This window comes from Eurytemora carolleeae, unplaced genomic scaffold (genome assembly GCF_000591075.1).
Source record: "Eurytemora carolleeae unplaced genomic scaffold, Eaff_2.0 scaffold560, whole genome shotgun sequence".
Taxonomy (NCBI): Eukaryota; Metazoa; Arthropoda; class Copepoda; order Calanoida; family Temoridae; genus Eurytemora; species Eurytemora carolleeae.
The window spans coordinates 139,270-165,411 of NW_019396449.1; the positions used below are offsets into that span (position 1 = coordinate 139,270).

Below are 26,142 nucleotides of genomic sequence, written 5' to 3' on the forward strand. Positions count from 1 at the left end.
GGATTCCTGATGAACTTGCCGCTCTTGGAGAACTTGCTAAGGTAGGAAGAAGGAGGAAATATTGTTTAGAACTTTGGACCTCTGAAGGAAATATTGTCTAGACCTCTGAAGGAAATATTGTTTAGACCTCTGAAGGAAATATTGGTTAGATCCCAGAAAGGAATATTGTTTAGACCATTGAAGGGAATATTGTTTAGACCCCTGAAGGGAATATTGTTAAGACCACTGAACTGAATGGAATATTGTTTAGACCTCTGAAGGAAATATTGTTCACCTCTGAAGGAAATATTGTTTAGACCTCTGAAGGAAATATTGTTTAGACCACTGAACTGAATGGAATATTGTTTAGACCCCTGAAGGAAATATTGTTCACCTCTGAAGGGAATATTGTTTAGACCCCTGAAGGGAATATTGTTTTGACCACTGAACTGAATGGAATATTGTTTAGACCCCTGAAGGGAATATTGTTCACCTCTGAAGGAAATATTGTTTAGTCCTCTGAAGGAAATATTGTTTAGACCCCTGAAGGGAATATTGTTTAGACCTCTGAAGGAAATATTGTTTAGACCACTGAACTGAAGGGAATATTGTTCAGACCCCTGAAGGGAATATTGTTTAGACCCCTTTAGGGAATATTGTTTAGACCCCTTTAGGGAATATTGTTTAGACCTCTGAAGGGAATATTGTTTAGACCACTGAACTGAATGGAATATTGTTTAGACCCCTGAAGGAAATATTGTTCACCTCTGAAGGAAATATTGTTTAGACCTCTGAAGGAAATATTGTTTAGACCCCTGAAGGAAATATTATCAAGCTGCCGAATATCTCTGCCTCCGTTCCCCAGCTTGTTGCTTGCATTGCAGAACTCCAGGAACAATTACACGGTCAACCACATTCCAAATAAACTGGGTTGAAAAATGCTTGGATACCTCAGCTCCGTCAGCTAAACTCGATATCCAAAACACTATTTGTCCAGGCATGTGAAAAATTCTAAAATGTCATGTCTCCACCCCCAAAAAAAAATATTGAATATAAGCAAATTTGTGGGGGGAATTATTAAGAAGTATTTATTGGTTTATGATTTATAGCTTCTTGAAGTTAAATCATTACAAAAGCAAGTTTTTTTTGCCGATTAGTAATTAAAAAACCTTTTTTTGGACCTATTTTTAAAATGATATTTTGATGGTTCTATTATAGCTTACAAGCTGGTTGATAACTTTTTTTAAAGCTATTGGATTTTTAAAGCTTAAGGATTGGTTAGAACTATAAGGCGTTTGAAAACATTAATGGTACTATATGGGCAAGTTGTGATTAAATTATGAAGGTGAATTAAAAAATGTATTTTTGACGAAAATTTTTAAAATCGGGAAAAATCGGCACATTTCTGCCGTCATGAGACTAATTGATTAACAAAATATGGACATAACTTTGAAATAAAAAGTTTTGGCCTAGCCGAAATTAGCCGATTTTGAGAAGAAAAATATTTGAAAAATGTTGGTGAAAGTTCACTTCCTTAAATTTAGACGTCCAGGCATGGATTAGAAAACCATATTTCATTTACACAAACAGATCTGCCAGTTCTGTTTCTTTAAGAATGCCAATTCTTCTAAAATGATAATTGATAATTGTAATCCACAATAATTCCATCTGGTAACTGAAATGATTTAAGCAGAAAAAAGAAAAGAAAAAATGCCTTTGTCCAAAATTTTCCATTTTGAACACAATTTGAAATGCTACTTTGAACACATAGTGCAAAGTTAAATTTAATCCGTGGAAAAAATGGGAAACCAATTAAGGTTTTCAAGAAATGCCTCGAAAGGGTTGGTTGTGCCCGAAGAATTTAATTAAACCGCCAGACAGGCTTTCCACAGATAGATTTTTTCACGTAAAAGAGAAACGCGAAAAAAAACACAACTCTAGGACGGGCTGAGCAGATTTAGAAAACAATTTGCTACATTCCTTGTAATAATTTCAAATTTACTATTTCCAACACTTTATCTTATCGTAAAGTTAAATCAATTAAATAGTTGACCGAATTGGTTACAGGCTAAAGGATATAATGTTCCTGACTACCCCGCTAACCCCAAGGAATCAACATGGATATTTTTACAATTCAAAATTTTTAATTTGGAACCAATAGTGATAAGTAGTTGAACTACCTGGACGTAGTTAAACCACTTTTCTTTTGGCCAGTTTAAGTTAAAGAGCAGAGGGCTAACTAATTCTTTATATTCCTTTGTTAAATTTGGTCACTTAGTTCCAAAATATTTAAATTTAGTTTTTTTGTTGGTTTTAACAGAATGAAGAGGAAGAGAAGATCAAAAAGACCTACTCTAAGGTAGTTTTTAATTTAGATATTTATTGTTATTGGGGTTTAATTTCTGAAATAATTAGCTTCAAAGTCAGTTAACCCATTAATTTTTTGGTTGTTAGAAGTGCTACTAGCCTTTTAACCTTGTAATATCTTGGTACTAGCTATGTGCTAGGGAGTACTGTTAACCCAGTAATATCTAGGTGCTAGGGAGTACTGTTAACCCTGTAATATCTAGGTGCTATGGAGTGCTGTTAACCCTGTAATATCTAGGTACTAGGGAGTACTTTTAACCCAGTAATATCTAGGTACTAGGGAGTACTGTTAACCATGTAATATCTAGGTGCTAGGGAGTACTGTTAACCCTGTAATATCTAGGTGCTAGGGAGTACTGTTAACCCTGTAATATCTAGGTACTAGGGAGTACTGTTAACCCTGTAATATCTAGGTACTAGGGAGTGCTGTAAACCCTGTAATATCTAGGTGCTAGGGAGTGCTGTTAACCCTGTAATCTAGGTGCTAGGGAGTGCTGTTAACCCTGTACTAAGAGAGGGAAACTCCGACCGTCGTTGTGCCGCCCCAGTCAAGGAAAATGCAAAGAGAATCGAAAAAAGGAAAACATAATTTGAGGCTTTTACATGATTTTTTAAGAATTGACTAAAACGCACTAAATTATCAAAGCGTATATATTTAAATTATTTTGATTCATAAAAGAGATATTCATGTTGTCTCCATTAAAATTTATCTTTTAAAATTGCTCTCTGTAGAAGGGACTATAGAAAAACACTGAAGGAAATTGTCAGAATTGAACAGTTTTAAGTTTGAAAAAATGGCCATATTATCTTCCACATTATTGAACATATCACCGGTGTGAATTTTGCTTACTCTTCTTAAAAAAAGGATCACTTAAAACTTACAGTTCCTTTCATACAATTATTTGTTTCTAATTTAATGAGCCCAATATTGTTCCCCTCCTCCAGGTCCCCTGCTATGCGACCCTGGAAGACCGATGTGAGAACCTGTGTAGCATCTATGTCGGACGGAGACTTTTATGGATCTGAAAAATCTCATATCATGTCTAAGGTATTACCTACAATACATCATCAGTTGGTGCACGTATAAATAAAAATTGTCATTAAAAAAAAAATTTAATAAAGGCTCCAAAATTTGGGACGGAATAAAATGGTATGACTAAGTTGTGGCACATTAATTGGACGTAGATATTTTTTTTCCGCAGAATTAGGAACTTTGACAATATTTGCGGCAGATATTATGGACTTAAGATACCATTTCCGGCAGATACTTGAGTGGACTTGGATAATATTTGCTACTATTGTGGACTCGAAAAGTATTTGCGGCGAATACTATAGACTTGGATACTATGTCCGGAAGATTTTATGGGCTAATACTATTTTCGGAAGATTTCAAGGTTCTAAATAATGTTATTTGTCATATTTTTAGTTTGTAATGGGTGAACATGTACATTGTACAATTACAATCCTCGACTATAAAGCCCTGCATTAATGTCATGATAAAGTTAAAGCACATTCTGTTAGATCAATTGTTAAGGCTGGAAATGTAAAAATAACCATGCACTGTGCTGACGGGACAACCAAGGTCTTGAAGGAGTCCCTGGCCCTGCAGGAGGGAGAGGTCATTGACGCTTCCAGGTACATTTTTAGCTCACGTCAATTATAGTTCAATTAGGTCATTTATTGGACTTTTTATCATTGATTTTTTTAAACATTATTTCAGCTGAGATTTTTCGACTTGGCATTTTTAAGACTAGTATAAACAAATACTAATACGATAAAAACCTGTTTTAAAATTTAATATTAAAGTTTTATAAATATAGGATCAGTGTGGCCCAACTTACTGAGTTCTTTGAAAAAGAAATCCAAGACTGCTTCGACAAAGGTTAAAAGAAATAAAAAACATGAGTTTGTATAATGCAGCTAGGAAGGTGCTGACGGGAGTTATTAAACATGAGTTTGTATAATTCAGCTGATTCTATGCGCGGTTTTTAGTATTGCCATAATAAATACATGAGCTTTATTTTTAATGAAATAATATTTTTTAATTGAAAATGTTGTGTTTCATAAAATATTCGCTTTTAACTATGAACAGTTTTTGCGTTGCTTCGATAATATAAACATTTAAAACAAATATCAAATCAAAACTACAGGCTTTTAAACAAGTTCTAAATATAATTTTATAACGGATCAAATAGTAAATCATATCATAAGCAGATTTTTAATTATTTTTTGTTGGGGGGGGGGGGTTTTGAACTAGACACTTTTGGTTTTGTAGTTTCATAATTTAACTATTTTTCTAGGACTGATGATGTCTCTGCACATGAAGGAAATTTGTTCAACTTTTTTCAACTAAAATAATTTTAAAATTCTCAAAAAAAAAATAGTTTTCATGAAAAATTAGGCTTGTGTTAGCATCTAGTTTGCTAGGCAAAATTTTTTTGAATTCTTTTTGAATTTTAAACGTTTTTATTCTTAAATTGAATATTTTGTTGAATTTATGTTGTCAGGCGACCATGATGAAAGTTTCAGATCCAATCATCTTCGGTCACTGTGTTAAAGTTTACTTCAAGGTATCCAGAGTTTTTGGCCGAGGATTGGGTAGAAATTTGATTTTCTTGATTTATCCAAAAAAAAATTCTGTCCCATTTTCTCTGAACTGCGTATTAACAAGTGACTAGTTTCAGCAGGTTTAAAAGTGGAAATATCTGCCAATTTGAGTAAAATATTAAGACTGAAATGTGAAACCAAAACTAAACTTATTCCAATTGTCAGGATGTGTTTGCTAAACACGCTGATTTGTTTGCTGAGCTTAAGGTTAATGTAAACAATGGACTAGGTGACGTGTACTCTAAAATCAAGGTAAGCAACCATTACGGTTTTCTTTCCAAGAACCAAAAAACATTATCCACATTTGTTTTATTTTAATTTTTAGCCCTGAAATTTCTGCGAAGCGCTTTTGGATTTTTAAATTTGACCATGAACTCGACTTTGGCTACAAAATGTTTTTCGGCTAGTCACCATTTCAACTAAATCCTGTATCCTGTTATAATTGTCCTAGCCTAGTGATCCACCTTTGGAATACAAAAATAATTTCCTTGGTTTGGCAGTGACTTGGTTCAAAACTTTAAGTTTTAAATGTTTTAAAATCTTTACTAGGAACCACAGAATTCTATCAAAATAAAGACATAAACCAAGATTTTTGTGGAATTGAAGAGAACTAAGTTATTGCCGATCGTTTCCTACAATGTGCATATCGCATAATTAGCCTCTAATTTTATATTTAGGGACATCCTAAGCAGGCTGAAGTGGAGGCTGACCTCATGGCTACATATAACACCAGACCCAAGCTCGCCATGGTCGATTCGAATGCGGTAAATAAACGTTTTTAACAATTTCTTTTGCTGTAAGTTTATAACTGTTATGCGATTTTAATGTCAGTTTAACGACGCTACTTCTTATTTCGGGATTTGTCTTGTTTTAATAGAAAATGATCAACGCGAAGTAAACTCCCCTCCTTCCTGTATATCTGTTTAAATATTTGCCTAGTAGCAGTTAAATCTGTAGCTGCTAGTCTGACCTGTCCAGTTGGTCTGCTGACGCAAACATACAGCTGATAGTAAGACTTGCCCATTTAGCCCAGTCGTGACGCAAATACTCAGATTGACCTCTAAGTTAACTCGTGTATACAGGGTTACCCACATAGGATGAGACTGCAAAGACGATAAAAAATTCTTAAAATATGACGACTCCAAGTTCAAATTATGTCTTCTGCCTGAAATGTAGTAATTCAATGGCTTATTAAATGATTTGGCAACGAAAAGAAAAACAGTTTACAGTTGCAGGGACTCATGAATACAAAATACAGATAGTATACATTCACTAAAGTCGTCTGTGAAGTCTCATCCTTTTTGGGTAATCCTGTATACATGCAGTATACATTCATGTATACCGCAGGGTGTGTCCGAAATAAGCATTAGAAAACTCATGAATCCATAGAAATGTTAGTACAGCTATAAAAAAAATTATGACTAATATTTTAATTTGTTTCTTTCTTTTCTTAGGTTTCTATTAGTACACCATTACAGAATATGATTGTAAAATGGAATGTTTACATAAATTCAAGTGACCTTTAATTTCTGAAGTGGCATGTCCTATTCATAGCGGTAACCTTCGTGGGATCATTGATGAGGGAGAGTTTCATGTTCTCCCGTGCGGACGATAAGAATATCGATGAAGATTTAAATGGCAACGTTATAAATCTAATATAAATGGGAGAATTACATGAAATTGAACGTCTAGAGTTATATGAAATTAAACGTTAAGATTTTTGTATTTTAAAGAGTTTTAGATCTTCCCCAAAGGCTTGTTATATGCTGAGTATTAATTTAGTATTGTTGTAGGGGATTACAAACCTGCATGTACCCAGTGACGTCATCATTGATGCCAGTATGCCAAATGTGGTCAGAGACGGAGGACAAATGTGGAACAAGGAAATAATAATAATGATCATAATATTATTAGTATCAAAGGAATTTATTTAAGGGATTTAATATATAACAAGAACAAAGTCATAGATGAAATATTTGAAATACGTTTGAACGAAAATTTTTGGAATTTCATTTTAAAAATTTGTTTTAAATTTGATATTCACCAAATGTTCTGAAATTGTGAAAAGTTATTTATTTCTGTTTGTGTGTCAGGATGACAAACTGGAGGAAGTGAAATGCATTATCCCAGATAGGTGAGATTTAAGATGCAAATGAATGATTCTTTATTCTAAATTATTTTATAAAAGGATTGTGTAGTGTATACTGATTACTGATAGGTTATAGATTGTTTTATGGAAAACGCCTTGGGAAAAATTTATACAAAAAAATCCAAAAAAGCCCAATCCTAAATTTAAGAATAATCGACTTCTAAATAATTTGATAATAAATTTTAAGCCTTTTTATAAATATAATTCTTTTTTAGATGTTACGCTACAATGTACGGAGCTATTATCGACGACTGCAGGTTAGATTAAAAGCTTTATCAGCTTAAAACTAATATTTAAACTAAAAAGAAATAACATATAGCTGCTGTAAGAGAATTTACCCCTCGCTAGGAATTACGTGGTCACAAAGTGACAATTTATGTAAACTTTAGTCATTTTGATTTTTTTATGATTGATAAAAGAAAACAATTGTTATATTAGACACTTTTTTAAACATCTGGGCATATTTTTAATACTTGTAGATTTAAAAATAATAGACAATTCACAGAATAAAAACGGTCACATTTTTTGAAGATTTAAAAACAACGAATTTAATTTTATTTTTTAATCGATAGTCTCGACTGTAAACAACGGGTACATGATAGTTGTCTATTGCATTTAGAAGGAACGGGCAGTTTGACTGGAAAACCACTGGTCACGTATCTAATGTTGGTTTGATGGCACAGAAAGCTGAAGAATACGGTTCTCATGACAAGACCTTCGAGATCCCAACCAAGGTTTGTTTGTTTTCATTCAGCACATGCGAATTAGTGCTTAGGATCCATTTAATAAGAATTGAACGAAATTTAAATTTAGGGAACAGTTGTTGTGACCGATGATGCTGGTAACACAATATTCTCACACTCAGTTGAAGCTGGAGATATCTGGAGAATGTGCCAGACCAAGGATGCTCCAATCAAGGTTTCTATAATTGTACTTATCTGTCTGTTTCTGTTAAACGTCAACGGCTGAACCTATCCAGTCCCACCTTTTTTGTGACAACTCGTATGACTCCAGTGACCGAATTTAAAGAATTTGAGCGGCGGTTTAAATTTAAGCCGGCGCTTAATTTAAACCGGGTTTTGGCAGATCTAAACCGCGGCTCAAATTCTTTAAATTGCATCTCATCAGGAAAGGTTTTCTGACATTCAAATTTTTGAGAAGTCTGTAAAATAAATGTCAAATTAGTTTTTTCTTGAGATCGGAGAACCTGCTAAAGGTTAATTGTTTTAGAAATGGCTAGTGTTTTACAAATTTGTACAGGAATAATTTAATTATATGGAGATTGTTCTCAAATTATTTACCAATCTAATCTCTAAAATAAAGTCGTGAAAAATTCATACTGAAAATTAAAGATATCCACCTTATTTTCCCAGACATTTCTTCGTTCATGGCACTTTTAAAGCTACAAGTCATGTCTAATTTGACAATTACCTTAATATTGAATGAAAAATGTATTGTAAATTTTTGTTGAATGTGTTTATTATACTAGGACTGGGTCAAGTTGGCTGTTAATAGAGCAAGAGCAAGTGGATCTAAAGCTGTATTTTGGCTAGACCCTGCCAGGTTAGAAAAACAACCTTCGCTGCCCCTTAGTCCTCATCCATCTTTTAATAAGAAAACACAATAAAAGTGAAGGTTTTTTCTGAAGTTAATTGGTATTTTGTGTTAAAACAGTTGACGATTTTTAGTTAAGACATTTTGATATTAAATTTTGTCATGCAGGGCTCACGATGCAAACCTGATAGCTCTCTGTAAAAAGTACCTTGCTGAACACGATACTACAGGAATCTTTAAACCTTGACAAATATTAGTATTTTAGTATTTAATAGTTATTCTAATGAATGTTGGTATGTATTTTAGTTTTAATAATATTAGGCAAAGCTCTTAGTGATTATAACTGGTTTAAACTGGGGTTTTACCAGCATTCCGAGATTTTCAGTTTTATTTGTCAACCCATCGAGTTCCCGATCAAGATGAACATTTTCAAAGTAGGAATCATAAAACTGAGGACTAAGAGTACGGCATTACTGCATTTTTATCTTATGTTTTGCAAATAGTGTTGTAAGTGTATCAGCTTTTAAATTATTAAATTATTGCACACTGCACAATTGATGTTTTTTATGTTATTTGACTATCTATAATCATATGACAGTAACAGTCGTCTTCCTATTCTGCAGTTTTATGGCCTTCTAGCTAATTCCATCTTTCAATGTTATGTCTTCATAGCCATTGAGGTTTGGATTTGTAGGACTAGATATTAGCTTCGCCACACCTGTCGAGGCAATGAAGGATGCTTGTTTACGCGCACGCGCCGGTCATGACACAATCACTGTGACCGGGAACGTTTTGAGAGATTACCTGACCGATCTGTTCCCAATTCTTGAGCTTGGAACATCTGCTAAGGAACTTGGGCATCATAACATTTATTATTTTTGGTTAAAATCTTAGCAATTTCGTCTGTTCCCCCCCCCCCCCCTATTTTTAGAATCGGCAATTTCATTGACTTCCTATCAGCTATCTTAAAACCTAACCCATTTTTACTCATGGGAGAGTGGCGGGTGGGTATTTAAACATTTTATATTTATTCAAACCTATTTTCTAATAAAGCGGATGTTAATTTCTGTGAAATATTAAAGATTAAAATAATGGATTTGGTTTCAGAAAGTTTGTTACATCCGTTGTTAAAATTCGCTATTTTATATTAATAATTGGACGTGTCCCGGTTAGATGCTGTCTATTGTTCCTCTGTTGGCAGGAGGTGTTCTCCTCGAGACAGGAGCAGGAGGATCAGCGCCTAAACATGTAGAGCAGGTAGGTGTTCTCCCTGAAACAGTAGCAAAAGGATCAGCCCCTAAACATGTAGAACAAGTAGGTATTAACCTTAAAACTGGAGGAGAAGGATCAGCCCTAAACATGTAGAACAGGTAGGTGTTCTCCCTGAAACAGTAGCAGAAGGATCAGCCCCTAAACATGTAGAACAAGTAGGTATTAACCTTAAAACTGGAGGAGAAGGATCAGCCCCTAAACATGTAGAACAAGTAGGTGTTAACCTTAAAACTGGAGGAGAAGGATCAGCACCTAAACATGTAGAAAAGGTAGGTGTCCCCTTAAAATAGGAGCAGGAGGATCATCTCCTAAACACGTAGAGCAGGTAAGTATGATCAGCACCTTAACATGTAGAACAGGTAGGTGTTCTCCTAGAAACAAGAGTAGAAGGATCAGCACCTGTACATGTAGAACAGGTAGGTGTTCTTCTTTAAAAAGGAGCAGAAAATTCTATGGACAATTTATGGACCGCGGTTACAGGTTTTTCAATATTTAACGGGTGGAGGGTGGGGGGAGGGGGCTAATTAAATAAGCATGATAGCTTATCTACGCAAAATCACCCAGAATTGTAAAGTCTGTTAACTCACACTTCTACGGGGTCAATGACAAGCGGGCCGGTGGTTTGGTGTTTTAATGGATTTCTTGAAATAAATATATCACATTATGATTTCATCTTTTTTGCTATTTTGTTCAGTGGGATTTCCCTGTTTCCCCCAACCCCTTTAAGGTGCCTGCTCTATATTTTAAATACTCCTTTCATGTACCGTCTTTCTAAAATTTAGTGCAGAATAATACAACCTACTGTGCCCCAACCCAAACCCCTTATTTTACTCAGGGAGAATGGGTTGAGGGGAATTGACTGCTCCATCCCCTCCAAAAATTAGATCTGGGGGCGCACCTAAGCACTTTTCTGGGGGGGGGGGGAGGCAAAATTTAGTTTATAAGGGTTTAAAGGATTGGCGTAAAAGGCCAGGGCTGAACCAATCTTTTCGAAAATTTGTTCAAATGTGAAAGCAGTAATTTAAGAGATTGAAGTAGAAAAAAAACTTAAATTTACAATTTTTGCATGCTTGGCTCTGTGTTCAACGTATCCCAATTTTCTTTTTTTTTCCCTATAGCTTGTTATACAGTTTTTCAAAATTATGATTCCAACAGGTGTAAAATTAACAAATTAAGGTTCCCCCTGAAAAATTTGCGGAACGTTCCCACTTCCTGGAAAATTGAGGGGACGTCCCCCCCCCCCTGGAGAATTTAGGAGCGCAAGAAGAGAGAGCAGGCACCTTCTAGCCCTTTAATTTTGATTATAATTAGATTTTTTGAAAATTCCTGCGGTACCACTTTTTCACTCAAAATTAATATTTTTTATTATCCTCCAAATCTTGTTGATCATTTTCAACCTTCCACCCTAATGCTGCCCATGGTTTTGACATAATTTACTGTAAAAAAATCCATTTCTGAATGTGATCAATGATCATATTAGATTGTCATAATAAATTTATCTAATTTAAGTTCTTGAAAGAGGGTCATCTTAGATGGGATTCTCTTGGAGAGTATCTTGCCACTGCTATCGGATTTCAGGTAGGGTTGAGCGCAGCTTTTTCTGCTTTTAACTGTTTTTTTATTTTTCAAATTCGTCGTGTTGAGTATATTAATATCTGTTGTATTTGATTTCATGAAATATTTCAGGAGCTTGGAGAGAGAACAAATAACCCCAAGGTAACATTAATTTCTACGTTTAGATATTTATGAGAATTAGTATTTTTTAGATTTCAAAATTTATGGAAACAGTGCTAGAAATAATTTTACAGTGATGAAGCTTATTTTTCTCCATTAAATACTGAAGTATTGAAAAGTGAAAATCCGCGAAAAATTCGTAAAAATTCCGCAATCTTTTAAATTCTTGACAATTCATTCAGTTCTTCCACACTTACGGTTATTGGAGATCTATGCCTTTTATATTTGGTTAATTTGCATTGAATTTGAAGTTATGGCAACGTACATTTAGGAAAATTAAAGAACTGTCCGAATTAACGACGCTTATTCGATTTAAAATATTGAAATTTAAATTTATATTCGTTAGTCAACTCTGCTTGGAGACACTCTTATGAATGCTGTTGGAAAATGGTTGGAAAACAACAAGTCCCCCGGCAGAAAAGGAAAGCAGATCGACAATAGGTAAAACATTTTATTAAAGTATTTAGTAGTAAATGTGTTTCATAGTTCAAATCTTGTTCAGAGGTTCCAATTTCTACGTAGCTTTATACTGGGCCCAGGAACTTGCAGCTAAGGATGCTTCATGGGAACCTCTTGCTAAGGTTTGCTTGTTATGTACTTTTTTTCTGGGTTTTAGCATTGAGAGTATCAGACATGCCTGCATTATTGTTTAAATTAGATTTATAAGGATAGTAATTCTCTGACTGTTGATGTAGAACGTGTTGGTGCAATTCCCGCGATTTGAATGGACAGCTATGTTATTTTCATATTTTTAGACCTAAAGAAGGGGAAATTAGTTTCAAAACTAACACGTGGCCTAATTCTAACACTGAGTGAATGGGCTAAGTCTGCAAAGTTATCTTTTCCATGCGTTTATATCTTTAAATCCAATCTGAGTTGAGCAAAACTACACCATACAGGGTTACCCACGAAGGATGAGACTGTAAAGACGACCCAAAACTCTAAAAATAAGACTATTTGATGCGTGATTTTTGGTTTCTGCATTAAATTTTGTATTTTAATGAATTATGGAATGATGAAGCACAGATATAATACAGTTTAGCCGAAAAGGAACCCTGAATGCTAGAAAATGAACTTTACAAATTCCATTCAATCGTCTCTGAAGTCTCATTCTTTGTAGGTAACCCTGTACATTTATAGAAAATGACAAATAAAACTATATATTGAAACAAGCCATCTTTAAACTAATATAAGGTGTGAGAATCAGTTTTTGACGATTCTTGATTTCATTTTCGAACATATCCCTATTTTAAACAATTACCGGATTTCAGCTCGTGTCGCGTTTTCGGAACATATCCTGGTTTTCAGATAATTACTCGAATTCATATCAATGTCAATTTTCAAGCATAGCATGTACGCACTTACGTAACAAAACAAGATTTTTTTAAAAGTTAAAATAGAAACAAAATAGGAAAAAAATAACATACTGTTCTTTTATAATTTAAATTATAATTTTTACAGCATTGAGAAATTAAAATATTAATATTAGTTTGTTTTTACAAACTAGATTTAACAAGTAATGCGGGAAATTGTTTATTGAAAATAGGGAAATTAAATCTTTAACTCCAAGCCGAGTTGAACAAAACTACAACATACATTTATAAAAAATGGCTAAAACTATATATTGAAACAAAAAATGTCAACTTTGAACTAATAATAAGGTGTGAGATTTAATTTTTGCCTATACTTTATTTCATTTTCGAATACATCCCTAATTCTAAACAATTACCGAATGTTTTTGTAACATATCTTGGTTTTGAGATCAATGTCAACGTTACAACGTTAAAGCATTTACCCACTTACGTAACAAAACAAAATTTCTTGATAAGATAAAATATAAACAAAATAGAAAAATAAAAACAGTTATTTTATAATTTTAAATCTTTACAGCAGTGAGAAATCAAATTTATATATAAATTTAGTTTGTTTGTTTGTATCCCATAAAGGTCAAAACGGCTGAACCGATCGGACCCAAATTTGGTGTTGAACCTCAAGTGACTACTTAGGGAAGTTTTATGAATAATCAAAATTTTGAAAATGCGCGAAAAAATATTATGAAATCCGCAAACTTTTTTTGTCTTTGTTTTATACTGTACAAAGAGAAGATGCTCATAGATATAGCCACAATTAAAAGTTGTAATAGAAGATGGCCTAGTTATTAACATTATTTTGTTCTCGAATAAAGATTTTACTAGTTATACGGGAAATTGTTTTTAATAAATGCGGGAAATTAAATCAACTTTACACTCTCATTTAACAAATAAATGTGGAAACTAAGATTTTCGAAGTTAATTTTGTCTTCATATGATAATTCTTACTTTCACTGACTGATTTTGTAAGTAATGCAAACGTGAGCATTGTTCTTAAAAGTGGATCATAATCAAAAATAGGGTTTTGTCTCCAAAACGCTGCAATGATTCAAATTCAGGATAAGTTCTGAAATTTAAATCCTAACATTGTCTTGAAAACAGTCAAAGGTTTAAATATAAAAAGAACTCCATTTGTAATTTTGATTTAAGAAAATAGTTAAAATTATAATAAGATATTGGTTATAGTTTTTATTTTCGACTTTTACTCTCGATATGGACTGGGATTCTAAAAATCCAGTCTTTCAATTTGTGCCCATATCTAACACTCAGTATAAAAAATGGGCCAAGTGATAGTTTTGGAACTAATGTCCCTTGTATTTGACCAATCAAATGTAGAAACTTTGTTTTTAGAAATATCTCAGCAGTTGTTTAGTCTTCATAAGATAATATTTAATTTAAGTGATTTTTTTTGTAAGTTATGAAAGTGATTTTTGTTCTGAATTGCGGATTATAGTCAGAAACGGGAGAGTGTGGTGTGTCTCTAAAACGCGAAATTGATTCAAATTCAGGATTTGTTCGAAAATAGAAAACCTCACATTTTCTTAAAACCGGTCAGGGGTTTTAATAAAAAAAGAACTTCTGTAATAATTTTGACTTCAGAAAATATTTTTAAATTGAGATTGTTGTCCTCGTCAAGTTAGACGTTGGTTACAGTTTTTAATATCGACTTTTACACTCGATATGGACCGGGATCCTAAAACCCCAGTCTTTCAATTTGTGCCCATTTCTAACACTCTGTGGGCCTAGTGTTTGCGTTGGAACTAATGTCCCCTGTAATGTATTTTTCAAATATCTATATTTCTAGGCACTTGCCGATAATGAGGCTCAGATCATGAAGGATCTTATTGACTGTCAGGGACCTCCTTGTGATGTCGGAGGATACTTTAAACTTGACGAAGCCAAGGAAATTTAAAAATTTATTCAGTCAATTTTAATTATTTTTTATTAATACGTTTTGAATTTGAAAATTTCTCAGTTCACAATTATAAAAGATGAATAAATTTGAAATGTTAAGGCTGAGAAAGCAATGAGACCATCGAAGATATTCAATAAGCTTATGGACAGCTATTAAAGTCTTTCTTATGGTTGAAGAGAATAGAACCCTCAAAGTTGCATGACCCAACGATCGTGCATATATTTATTAGATATTTTTTTATTTTCTCTTTCAACTAAATGAATTAAATTAATTTTCCTAAATGTACGTTGCCAAAATGCTGTTGTTTCCAATATTTTAAATCTCAAAATTTTTCTTTGTTTAATATAAAACTTAAATCTTGTATAGAACGTAAAATCCTGCAATTCAATGCATTTTAACAGAATATTTTCAGATCTTTGTTCAAAGTTTGTTTGAAAATGATCCAGTGAGAAGTGAAAGACCTATTGCATGCTTTAAGCGTCAGCAAAATTGTTGCCAAAACTAAATCTCTTCCATCACTAAAGTATGTAAGCTTTAAAGGGGAGGGAAGGGGGGCGGGTGTTATGGCTATGATTTTTTACTTACGTTTTTCCTGGGATGGTTTTAAAAAATGTAATGTATAGATAAATTCGATTTTGTCTACAATTATGTATGGCTTGACCTTACTATAGACTATATAGACATAAAGTATAGGGTCTGTTTACTAGTATATATAGGAACAACTGCAAGTGTATTCTTTGACCCTAGAAAGCAGAGGCTCGGCCTGTTACTACCCAATAAGGATAAGTCTAGCTTTCGCTGACGTGAATGTAGAACCTAACACTTCAGTATCTAGGCCCGGCCCGACCAACCTATTCACTTGGCAGCGTCAGCTACTGCGCATTTGACAGGGGCACCTGAAAACATTTTTAGGTGGGATTATTAATGTCTTATATTTTCAGAGTACAAGGCTTGGCCTGTCCAGTCTGATTCTTTAAGAACAGGTTATATTATTATAAGAATAGGTGAAATCGAGATTACATAATTCGAAACTGTTTTCTTTGATGTTACGTGACATTTATTTAAATAAAGCATAATTTCAATTTTTTTAGGTAAACACAAAGTCACTTCGGTCAAATTTATTGCCATGGCCGGGCTTCTTCGTGTACCACTCTCTACACTGCAGCCAGCAAACAATACATGCAGGTCAGTCTGTTTATGATTGTTTAGATTATTCTCTGGTCTCCTGATGAAGTATAGAAGTAAATTTCATACTGTAATCATATTATTGTCATACTTCACTAAGCAAAAACTAAAACAAGATAAAAAAATAAGAAACCTTTATCGTCTTCCTATTCCACAGTTTTATGGCTTTCACTGAAGTTGCTATCAACTTCAGATTTTTTTGCAAGTTTGGAGCTTATATCATCCACTAGATAGTTGTTAACTCCATTTTTCTTTTTGCGTTTTTAGCTTTATATATTTTATTAAATTTCTATAGAAATGACAGTATGGAAATTGCATCATTTTCTAAGTAAAAGGCTTTTTTTAATAATCCTACTACTGCAGGGGACTGAGAACCTCAGCCCGAAGATTCAAGGATGCCGCGCCTCAGGGATCCACCTTACATACTTTATACATATTTTATATTTTTTTTACAAACTTATTTTGAATTGACAAGAAACAATTATTCTTATTAATCTGCTTTTCAATGAAACTTCACCGAATGAATGTTTTTTAATATGGTTTTGGGTGTGGTTCAGGAGATTAAAGGTATTCCTTACAACAAGCTGAATATCGGAGTTCCTAAAGAGATCTGGACCAATGAGAAGAGGGTTGCCATCACTCCAGCTGCTACTGCTATGCTGGTCAAGAAGGTAATTTTAGAATTATATATCTAAACATTACAGTAATTAACTTTTTATTCTATTAAGGGATTCACTGTACATGTTGAGTCTGGTGCGGGAGCTCTTTCTCAGTTCAGAGATGATGACTTTGCAGCCAGCGGAGCTAAAATAGTTGACAAGAACACTGCTTTTAAATCGGTAAATCAATGTTGTTGAAACAAATATTAATATATAATTTTTTATTTATTTATCACAAACTATTTCAAATAAATCTTTTTTCAAGGATATCGTTTTGAAGCTGAGACAACCCTCCCTTGCTGAAACTGGCCTTTTCAGGTTCGTTAATTCCTAAATATTTGAGCAGTGATTATTGAACTCTTTACCGACAAAGAAATTATGGTGATTTTATTCAGGGACGAAGGAACCCTGTACTCCTTCCTGTATCCTGCTCAGAACCAAGATCTTATTGATGCTCTGGCTAAAAGGAAAATAACTGCTTTTGGTATGGATTGTGTTCCAAGGATCTCCAGAGCTCAGGTTGGTATTTATAATCAATTTAAATCCTTATTCTCAACATTTTATTATTAATTATATATATATATACACATAGACACAGTGTTTCGTCCTATTAGGACTCATCAGTATGGCTCTATATATATATATATAAAGGTGTTTGATGCCCTTTCCTCCATGGCAAACATTAGCGGATACAGAGCTGTAGTTGAGGCGAGTCAACACTTTGGCAGGTTCTTCACTGGACAAATTACAGCTGCAGGTCAGTTCATTTTCTCACCAGAGAACTGTACAGTGTACACTATCGTGAGACTTACAATTTTGACAAATCTTGCCTCTTCAGTTTTATTTACATATCTTTATCAATTTCATAGATTGTGTCCAAGAATTTCATTCAGATTTCGACAATTTCGGATTTATTTAACCATTTAAAAAACTAACCGAAATTCTCAATATCCCGGGTAAAATTGATAGCTCAATAAAAGGCAGACTACATTTTGGAAATGCCTGGCCTAGGAGAATTTTGTAGTTATTGTTTCATGAATCATATTTTGTAGTTATTGTTCATGAATTTTATTTTGTAGTTATTGTTTCATCAATCATATTTTGTAGTTATTGTTCATGAATTTTATTTTGTAGTTATTGTTTCACCAATCATATTTTGTAGTTATTGTTTCATCAATCATATTTTGTAGTTATTGTTCATGAATCATATTTTGTAGTTATTGTTTCATCAATCATATTTTGTAGTTATTGTTCATGAATCATATTTTGTAGTTATTGTTTCAAGAATGACATTGATGTAGGTTCACGACTAAATGTTAAAAATGAATTTCAAGATCAAAGACGAATTTTTAGTCGTCTTTCATATTTTGTAGTTATTGTTTCAAGAATGACATTGATGTAGGTTCACGACTAAATGTTAAAAATGAATTTCAAGATCAAAGACGAATTTTTAGTCGTCTTTCTACTGTCCTGGTTTCACTGTATTTCACACAAAACCAATGTTTAGGAAAAGTTCCACCTGCAAAGGTTCTTGTTATTGGTGGAGGAGTAGCTGGTCTAGCTGCTGTTGGTCAGGCTAAGAATATGGGAGCTATTGTCAGGTAGCAAACTATATTATCTATATTTCCTAAATCTGAAAATCCAAGAACCTTACCCTATTTTTATTATCAGGTTTTTCATTAAACATTTAAATTATTAGAGATTACTTTTTAACTGTCTGTATTTGCAGAGCTTTTGATGTAAGACCAGCAGTAAAAGAGCAGGTTGAGAGTATGGGAGCAGAGTTCTTAGAGGTTAATAAGATTTAATGGGTTCAGTTTCGACTATGGATGATTTACTTTTTATTTATATGAAATGTTTATTAGGTAGATATCCAGGAGGATGGATCTACTGTAGGAGGATATGCTAAAGAGATGTCCAAGGAGTTTATTGAGGCAGAGATGAAACTTTTCCACGATCAATGCAAAGTAAGTGAACAATTAGCGTACAGTTTTTTTTATAAATGCGGTTCGATATTTGACTAGAAAACTATCTATCAATTATTTCTTTTTAGGATGTAGATATTGTTATTACTACTGCCCTCATCCCTGGGCGTACTGCTCCTATCCTCATCAAGAAATATATGATTGACAGCATGAAGCCTGGTAGTGTTGTTGTAGATTTAGCAGCTGAAGCTGGAGGAAACATTGAGACAATCAAGCCTGGAGAGGTTTACTTTTAAATTACATTTATAATTCTTGTATTTGCCTCCTTTATCTTGCCTTTGATCTTGTATTCAATATTGTACTGTTATTTTTTTTACTTTGTAATCCTTTTTACATTGAAGTATACCGTTATACTTTACTAGGTTTACACCTACAACAATGTAACTCATATTGGATTTACTGATCTTCCTTCACGTCTTCCTACACAAGCTTCTACTCTCTACGCCAACAATATCTCTAAACTGATGCTGTCTATGCAGGTAAACATTAACTTGTTTATTTATCCATAGTTGTACACTATGTCAAGCTACAAAGTCTTGACCTGGAAGGGATTGTGATGGCATACCCCATCAGCTAGATCAAAGAGCTTTTAGACAATCCCTGGCTAATTAAATAGAAATTAATTTAATCGAAATGAATACATTTACAAACTTTAAACAATCATTCTATTTTACTTTCTCAGGGAACCAAGGATCACTTTTACCTTGATATGACTGATGATGTTGTTAGAGGATCTATTGTCCTCAATAAGGGTGCAAAGACCTGGCCTCCAAATCCTCCCATTTCTGTTGCTGCCGCAGTATCGCCCAAGGCCGCTGCAGCTGCCAAAGGAAATTTCAATTTAAATTTTTGTGAGAGTTATTTTTTACCTTTTAATTTCTTTTGTCAAACGAAGAAAAAACTCGCAAATTTAATTTATAATATTTAAATTGATCTTTATTTTTAGAGCCACCACCACCACCAAACCACTTCAATATTCAGCTAACTCAGGCAGTTAAGTATAGCGCAGGTCTGGGTGCTATCAATGCACTGGGAGTTGGATCCCCTAACGGAGCTTTCACCAACATGTCCACTACATTCGGACTGGGTTGCATTGTTGGATATCACACAGTTTGGAGTGTAGTGCCAGCTCTACACTCGCCTCTTATGTCTGTAACCAATGCTATATCAGGTATAAATTAATAATTCATCCAATTTATCTAGATTTACGGTATACCAGCGTGGAAACCCAACGCTGCCCATGTTACAAACAGTTTCTCCCCCCGTTCACCCGCACTTGAACGATTTTACCGGGAAACTAAATTTTTGCTATTACAGTCGACCCACTCAACTTAGAATCACAAAGCCCAATGAAAATTTGAGGCAATATGGTCCAGGGGTTCCTGTGTTTTGATCGGACAAATAAACAGACAGATAGACAAACAGAGATTACAATTTTGTACATACATAGATAAGTTTTAGACTTGAAATGAATATTTGTTCCAGGTATAACTGCAGTTGGAGGTCTGCTGTGTATGGGAGGGGGATATTACCCAACTAATGCTTGCGAAGGGTTAGCTGCTGGAGCTGCATTTATCTCATTTATTAACGTATTCGGAGGATTCATTGTCACTGCTAGGTAGGTTTATACAATACTAGCTTGGGAACCCAGCGTTGCCCAGGGTATTCATTGTTACTCCCACTGATTACCCGCAATTGGTGGATTTTACCGGGAAATTTAACTGTTCCTATTAAAGTAGACCCACTCAACTTAGAATCACAAAATCAAACCAAGAACATTTACGTGGTTCTTCCGAGTTTCCAAATAAAAATTTGAGGCAAATCGGTCAAGGGGTTCAGAATTTTGATTGGACTAACAAACACAAACATTACAACTTTATATATATGAATATAATACATACATGTCATACATATAAGATCCAATTTTAATATGAAACTACAGTTTTAATGATGATATGATTATTATATGTTATTTAAGAATGCTTGACATGTTCAAGAGACCAACTGACCCTCCAGAGTATAAGTATCTTATGGGAATCCCTATCTCCACTTTCCTAGCCTCTTACGGATGGGCTGTTACACAGGTTCAATAACTCAATATTAAAATTAGTTTTTGCTAAATAAAATGAAATAAAATACCATATTTTTCAGGGTTACCCTGAAGTTCACAAGATGGCGTATCTTGCCTCATCCCTCTGCTGTATTGGAGCGCTTGGTATACATAAATGTTTTTTAATAATTTTTTATCAATGAAGTCTCATAATTGTGATTCTTTCACATTTTCGTATTTTTTATTCATCTTATTTTAAGCTGGATTAAGTGCTCAGCCTACTGCTAGACTTGGAAACATGCTTGGAATAATCGGCGTGTCGAGTGGTATTGCAGCAACTCTTGGACTAGTCCAGCCTTCTCAGGAGGTACACACACACACAGAATATTCAGTCATCATATGAAAATAACATTTCCGGTATGGTCAGGACAGGGCTAGTACAGTTACATGATACATCAAAATACATTGTTTGAAGTGTTCAATCTAATTTTGATGGTTGATACCAAATTATTGTTATAGGTGCTGACTCAAATGATTGGAGTTGCCATAGCTGGAGGAGGTCTTGGAACCGTGATTGCTAAGCGTATTGAGATCACAGATCTACCTCAGCTTGTTGCTGCTTTCCACTCATTGGTAAGATTAGTTTATCCATTCTTAAATTGTTTATTCGTTACTATTCACATGGTTAACAAACTTCTGTTATTAAACTAGGTTGGTATGGCAGCTGTGCTTACCTGCTTCTCAACCTATATTGACCATTATCCCACCTTTGAAACTGATCCAGCAGCTACCATGATCAAGACTGCGTTGTTCCTCGGAACATATATTGGAGGCGTCACATTTACAGGTAAAAAAACACATTATTTTGTATTATTCAATATTATTATTATTTTAACCTTTTCTTTTAGGTTCTTTGATTGCCTACGGTAAGCTGCAGGGGCTACTGAGCTCCAATCCACTGATGCTGCCAGGCAGGCATGCATTGAATGCCGGTCTTCTTCTTGCTAATGTTGGAGCTATGGGATACTACCTTGCTGACCCTTCCATGTCCGTAGGTAAAGTTGTTTAATTTGCAATTTTAAGTTAGCAATTGAACAAAACTACATTATTCTACAATTTTTTGTATTTTTTCTTTCTGTGATTAGTGATTGACTTAAAGATAAATTTAATATCTTAGTACATTCTATTTTATGTACATATTGTAGGAATGGGAATGCTTGGAACTACCGCTGCACTATCTGGAGTTATGGGAGTTACCCTGACAATGGCTATTGGAGGAGCTGACATGCCAGGTTAATAATATATTAACATTTATCTAAAATTTCATAACTTTACAGGTCGTTTTTTAATATTGATGCAGTGTAAAGCTGTATTGTTAGAAGTTAAAAAATATTGATATTTTAGTTGTTATTACTGTGCTGAACTCCTACTCTGGCTGGGCACTGTGCGCTGAAGGTTTTATGCTAAACAATAACTTGATGACAGTTGTTGGATCTCTCATTGGAGCCTCAGGAGCTATTCTTTCATACATCATGTGTGTTGCTATGAACAGGTAAAATAACTTAATAAACTGTGTAGCAATCCTTGGATGTTAAGTATTCTAAAGTGGGGCATGGCTCAAATTTGGTCGTGTGGCTGGGCGCTTCGCAATTACAAAGTAAATAAAAAGTATCATTAAAAGTATATTTATAAAATAAACAGAAGGCCGGGCTAAAAAAAGGGAATGGGGAGGACTTGAAACTCCAATCCGCTACTGGAGTCTTAGGCAATCCCTGCAACTTATGATTTGATTTGATTTGAAGGGCTCGCATTTTTCCCAGTCTTGTCAGCTTAAAGAGCCATGAACCTGTTAACGTTTATGATTTGATTTGCTGAAGATCTTTGAGTTAACTTTCACAAGATGGAATAGAACGAGATTTTTAATGATAAATTTTTCCTAGATCCCTCCCTAATGTGATTTTGGGAGGTTTTGGAACCAGTAGCACTGCTGGAGGAAAACCTATGGAAATAACAGGAACAGTAACTGAATGGAATATTGACCAAACTGTTCAGGTAAATATGTTCGTAATTTAGTTTGTTTATTTAAAGAAAAACAATGCCATTGAATTTGAATCATAAATTACTTTCATTTAGGCCATGGTTGATGCTAAGAGCATTATTATTGTTCCTGGTTATGGACTCGCCGTTGCTAAGGGACAGTACCCTGTTGCTGAACTTTGCACTATTCTCAAGTAAGTTTCAATCTTCAATATTCCACTGCAAACCAAGATAGTTAAGCTCTTAAGCAAAATTGAGAAGTAATTTGTCGATTTGTCCTCTTAACATTAGCCAGAAACAAGTTCTTTGCAATTTTAAAATGTATATGTCTGGGGCTACAGAAACGTACAAGCGAGTTGGTGTAATGAAACCAATGGCCAAGGCGTTGTGACACTTCAAAGCAGAGACTGTTTAAAAATGTGATAACTAACTTTCAGAGTTTTCTAGATACCAGTGATTCCTGTTCTGAAAATAACGTTTTGAATGTATTAATATTGTTTAGGAAGAAAGGAAAGAATGTAAGGTTTGGAATCCACCCTGTAGCTGGACGTATGCCAGGACAACTTAATGTACTATTGGCTGAGGCTGGTGTTCCATACGATATCGGTAAATAAACAATAAGACTCATTAAACAGGGATAAAAATATGACTAAGAATTAAGTAATGATTTTTTTTAACAGACCAACTAACAGAAAACACAGCAATTAAGCAATTTACCCAGACCAACGCTAAAAACTTTAGTATTGGACACCCTAAATTCCGATTCCCAAATCTCGGTATCCACTGTCTACACTTTTCTGCTTAATGGATATCCCTGCTGAATTCCGACCAATGAGAGCTCTCATTGATTTCGCCGCTAAATTAAAAAATTGCAATCAACACTTTAATTGGTTGCATTTTAGACACTCCTAGATCAAGCATTGATCTCGAATTCCAAATTTCTAAAGTTTTCAGCTCATTTCAATTAATAAGTTTATTTTTAACGCATAAACTAATTGATGTTCAGTTATGGAGATGGATGAGATTAATGATGATTTCCCATCCACCGATCTTGTTCTTGTAATTGGAGCCAATGATACCGTTAATTCTGCTGCTGAGGATGATCCCAACTCTATTATTGCCGGCATGCCAGTTCTCAAGTAAGTTACTTAATTATATTAAAAAAAATATATTCCTTATCTTATTTTTCTGCAAATAAGTTTTACACTGAACCTGATAAAAAAAACTAATTCTAATGTATTTGCACATCTTTTGAAAACTCAATTGTTTTAGAGTGTGGAAGTCAGCCCAGAGTGTTGTAATGAAGCGTTCTCTTGGAGTTGGATATGCTGCTGTTGACAACCCAATCTTCTTTAACGAGAATAATGCTATGCTTCTAGGTTAGTAAATTTATCATTAATGAATTTCAATCCTTTATTTGATTAGAACTTTTGTGTAATGCATTTTTGTATTTGTGAACCAGCATTGATTTACATTGGATATCAATATAAAGCTTACAAAGATAATACCCACACTAAACTAAAGTTTAGATCTTTGATTCGATAAAGCTAATTTCAAACCTATTGTCATTCTAGGAGATGCCAAAAAATCCTGCGACGGGCTTCTTGCTGGACTTCGCGCTCATTACAATATGTAATTCTGAACCCAAGAGCTTAAACTATTTCTGGAGACCTTAACATGTATATGGAGTCAGTAATATTTGAGTAAATGTTCTTGCTTCAAATTATCCATTGAGTTTTAAAATTGTGCCAATAAGAAAGAATTTTATTGTTGAAAAAATCTGCATGACCTTAAATCACAAAATTGAAAATGAATTTAATATAAATAATATTTTTTTAATTATCAAGTATAGTCTAATTTTGACAAAACTTTGAATCAGAATTTTCATCGCATTTTAGTTGTTTTGTTGGAAACTCTGCTGTTAATAAACATTTAGATCAATAAAAATACTTTTTTCTTTTCTCTCATGCTCCACTTTTTTACTTTTAGTATTTGCGTGTATATTGTGCATATTTTAACTAGTGTTTGCGTGTATTTTGTGCATATTTTAACTAGTATTTGCGTGTATATTGTGCATATTTTAACTAGTATTTGCGTGTATATTGTGCATATTTTAACTAGTATTTGCGTGTATATTGTGCATATTTTTTCAAGTCTACACTAGACGTTACAGTGTTATTTAAAAAGCGACAGTGAGAAAAATTAAATCTTGGAAGATTTAAATGTTTGACGGAGTTCTCAAGTTAAAAGTGAGTCGGGTTATAGATTTAAAGGTTTGGTGGAGTTCTTATGTTGAAAGTGAGTCGGGTAATAGATTTAAAGGTTTGGTGGAGTTCTTGAATTAAAAGCGAGTCGGGTTATAGATTTAAAGGTTTGGTGGAGTTCTTAAGTTAAAAGTGAGTCGTGTTATAGATTTAAAGGTTTGGTGGAGTTCTTAAGTTAAAAGTGAGTCTGATTATAGATTTAAAGGTTTGGTGGAGTTCTTAAGTTAAAGGTGAGTCGGGTTATAGATTTAAAGGTTTGGTGGAGTTCTTAAGTTAAAGGTGAGTCAGGTTATAGATTTAAAGGTTTGGTGGAGTTCTTAAGTTAAAGGTGAGTCGGGTTATAGATTTTAAGGTTTGGTGGAGTTCTTAAGTTAAAGGTGAGTCGGGTTATAGATTTAGATAATACTAAATAGATTATCAAGTACTAACTAGGATATCCCTAGTCTACCTTGAACTGTACAACACTAAACACAAGCCAGCAGTAGCTGGTTCAGTTTAAAATATTTGTTTTTATATCACTAGAAGCAACTTGAGTGGTTAAAACAAGCTTTACTAATCCCTATGTTCGCGATTTAGGTTATTAAATATTTAACTTAATATTAATAAAAGGTTAAATTAGGTCAAATCAGATTTCAAACTCAATAAATGTATGATCGATTGTTTTAAAACTTGAATGTTTTTTTTGCGGTTGTATCATCTCATAAGAGGTTAGGCCTAATAGTAGCATTTTCAATCTTTTCCTACGCGTTAGTTTTTTTACGCAACAGGATAGGCTCATACTGATACCGATAATTTAACTAGTAGCTCGACGTCATATTGTGTCCCTAAGTCTGGCCATTTTCTTGGGTCTTCTATGCTGGGTAAATTTGATTTAATTATTATGCTTTTTCTATCTGGAGAACAAAAACTATTTTACACAAGGTATAGAATATAGATGTATAAGCAATTCACCTTTTATGAGTCGGGTTATTCCTGGTCATTTTCAAAAATTTGTTTTCGGTTTAAAAACTGCTCG

At 33.9% G+C, this 26,142-nt stretch overlaps 2 protein-coding genes across 3 annotated transcripts; both read left to right on the forward strand.

Annotated features, from left to right (window-relative positions):
* The first annotated feature begins 3,262 nt into the window (after window positions 1-3,262).
* On the forward strand, window positions 3,263-14,944 carry LOC111703504 (isocitrate dehydrogenase [NADP]). Its single transcript, XM_023475458.1, has 19 exons — window positions 3,263-3,394; window positions 3,881-3,981; window positions 4,153-4,228; window positions 4,854-4,916; window positions 5,119-5,205; window positions 5,631-5,717; window positions 6,747-6,806; window positions 7,047-7,087; window positions 7,318-7,359; window positions 7,722-7,836; window positions 7,916-8,020; window positions 8,592-8,665; window positions 9,337-9,445; window positions 9,830-9,913; window positions 11,438-11,506; window positions 11,615-11,644; window positions 12,009-12,103; window positions 12,165-12,243; window positions 14,837-14,944. Exons 1-19 carry the CDS (start codon window positions 3,263-3,265, stop codon window positions 14,942-14,944), a joined length of 1,557 nt encoding a protein of 518 aa, XP_023331226.1.
* On the forward strand, window positions 11,797-24,589 carry LOC111703502 (NAD(P) transhydrogenase, mitochondrial). Of its 2 annotated transcripts, XM_023475454.1 has the most exons (32): window positions 11,797-11,890; window positions 15,360-15,470; window positions 15,889-15,930; window positions 16,039-16,132; window positions 16,496-16,541; window positions 16,690-16,803; window positions 16,861-16,971; window positions 17,057-17,109; window positions 17,187-17,310; window positions 17,443-17,548; window positions 18,299-18,392; window positions 18,521-18,584; window positions 18,657-18,758; window positions 18,845-19,000; window positions 19,139-19,255; window positions 19,459-19,606; window positions 19,723-19,947; window positions 20,262-20,394; window positions 20,755-20,860; window positions 20,928-20,991; window positions 21,087-21,193; window positions 21,346-21,459; window positions 21,538-21,673; window positions 21,735-21,881; window positions 22,032-22,118; window positions 22,231-22,378; window positions 22,767-22,878; window positions 22,960-23,057; window positions 23,366-23,469; window positions 23,870-24,002; window positions 24,136-24,242; window positions 24,438-24,589. In XM_023475454.1, exons 4-32 carry the CDS (start codon window positions 16,074-16,076, stop codon window positions 24,497-24,499), a joined length of 3,177 nt encoding a protein of 1,058 aa, XP_023331222.1. In that variant the 5' UTR covers window positions 11,797-11,890; window positions 15,360-15,470; window positions 15,889-15,930; window positions 16,039-16,073; the 3' UTR covers window positions 24,500-24,589. The 2 variants fall into 2 exon arrangements, with proteins under 2 accessions (XP_023331222.1, XP_023331223.1); XM_023475455.1 differs by lacking the exon at window positions 11,797-11,890 and having other exon boundaries at window positions 15,115-15,470.
* The last annotated feature ends 1,553 nt before the right edge of the window (window positions 24,590-26,142 follow it).

Coding starts and splice junctions, on each gene's coding strand:
- LOC111703504 (XM_023475458.1), top strand. CDS start 3,263: ATGAGCCCAATATTGTTCCCCTCCTCCAGGTCCCCTGCTATGCGACCC. Junction 3,982..4,152: donor GAGGTCATTGACGCTTCCAG/GTACATTTTTAG, acceptor TTAATATTAAAG/TTTTATAAATATAGGATCAG. Junction 5,718..6,746: donor CCATGGTCGATTCGAATGCG/GTAAATAAACGT, acceptor GTATTGTTGTAG/GGGATTACAAACCTGCATGT.
- LOC111703502 (XM_023475454.1), top strand. CDS start 16,074: ATGGCCGGGCTTCTTCGTGTACCACTCTCTACACTGCAGCCAGCAAAC. Junction 21,460..21,537: donor TTGCTGCTTTCCACTCATTG/GTAAGATTAGTT, acceptor TTATTAAACTAG/GTTGGTATGGCAGCTGTGCT. Junction 23,058..23,365: donor GAACTTTGCACTATTCTCAA/GTAAGTTTCAAT, acceptor AATATTGTTTAG/GAAGAAAGGAAAGAATGTAA.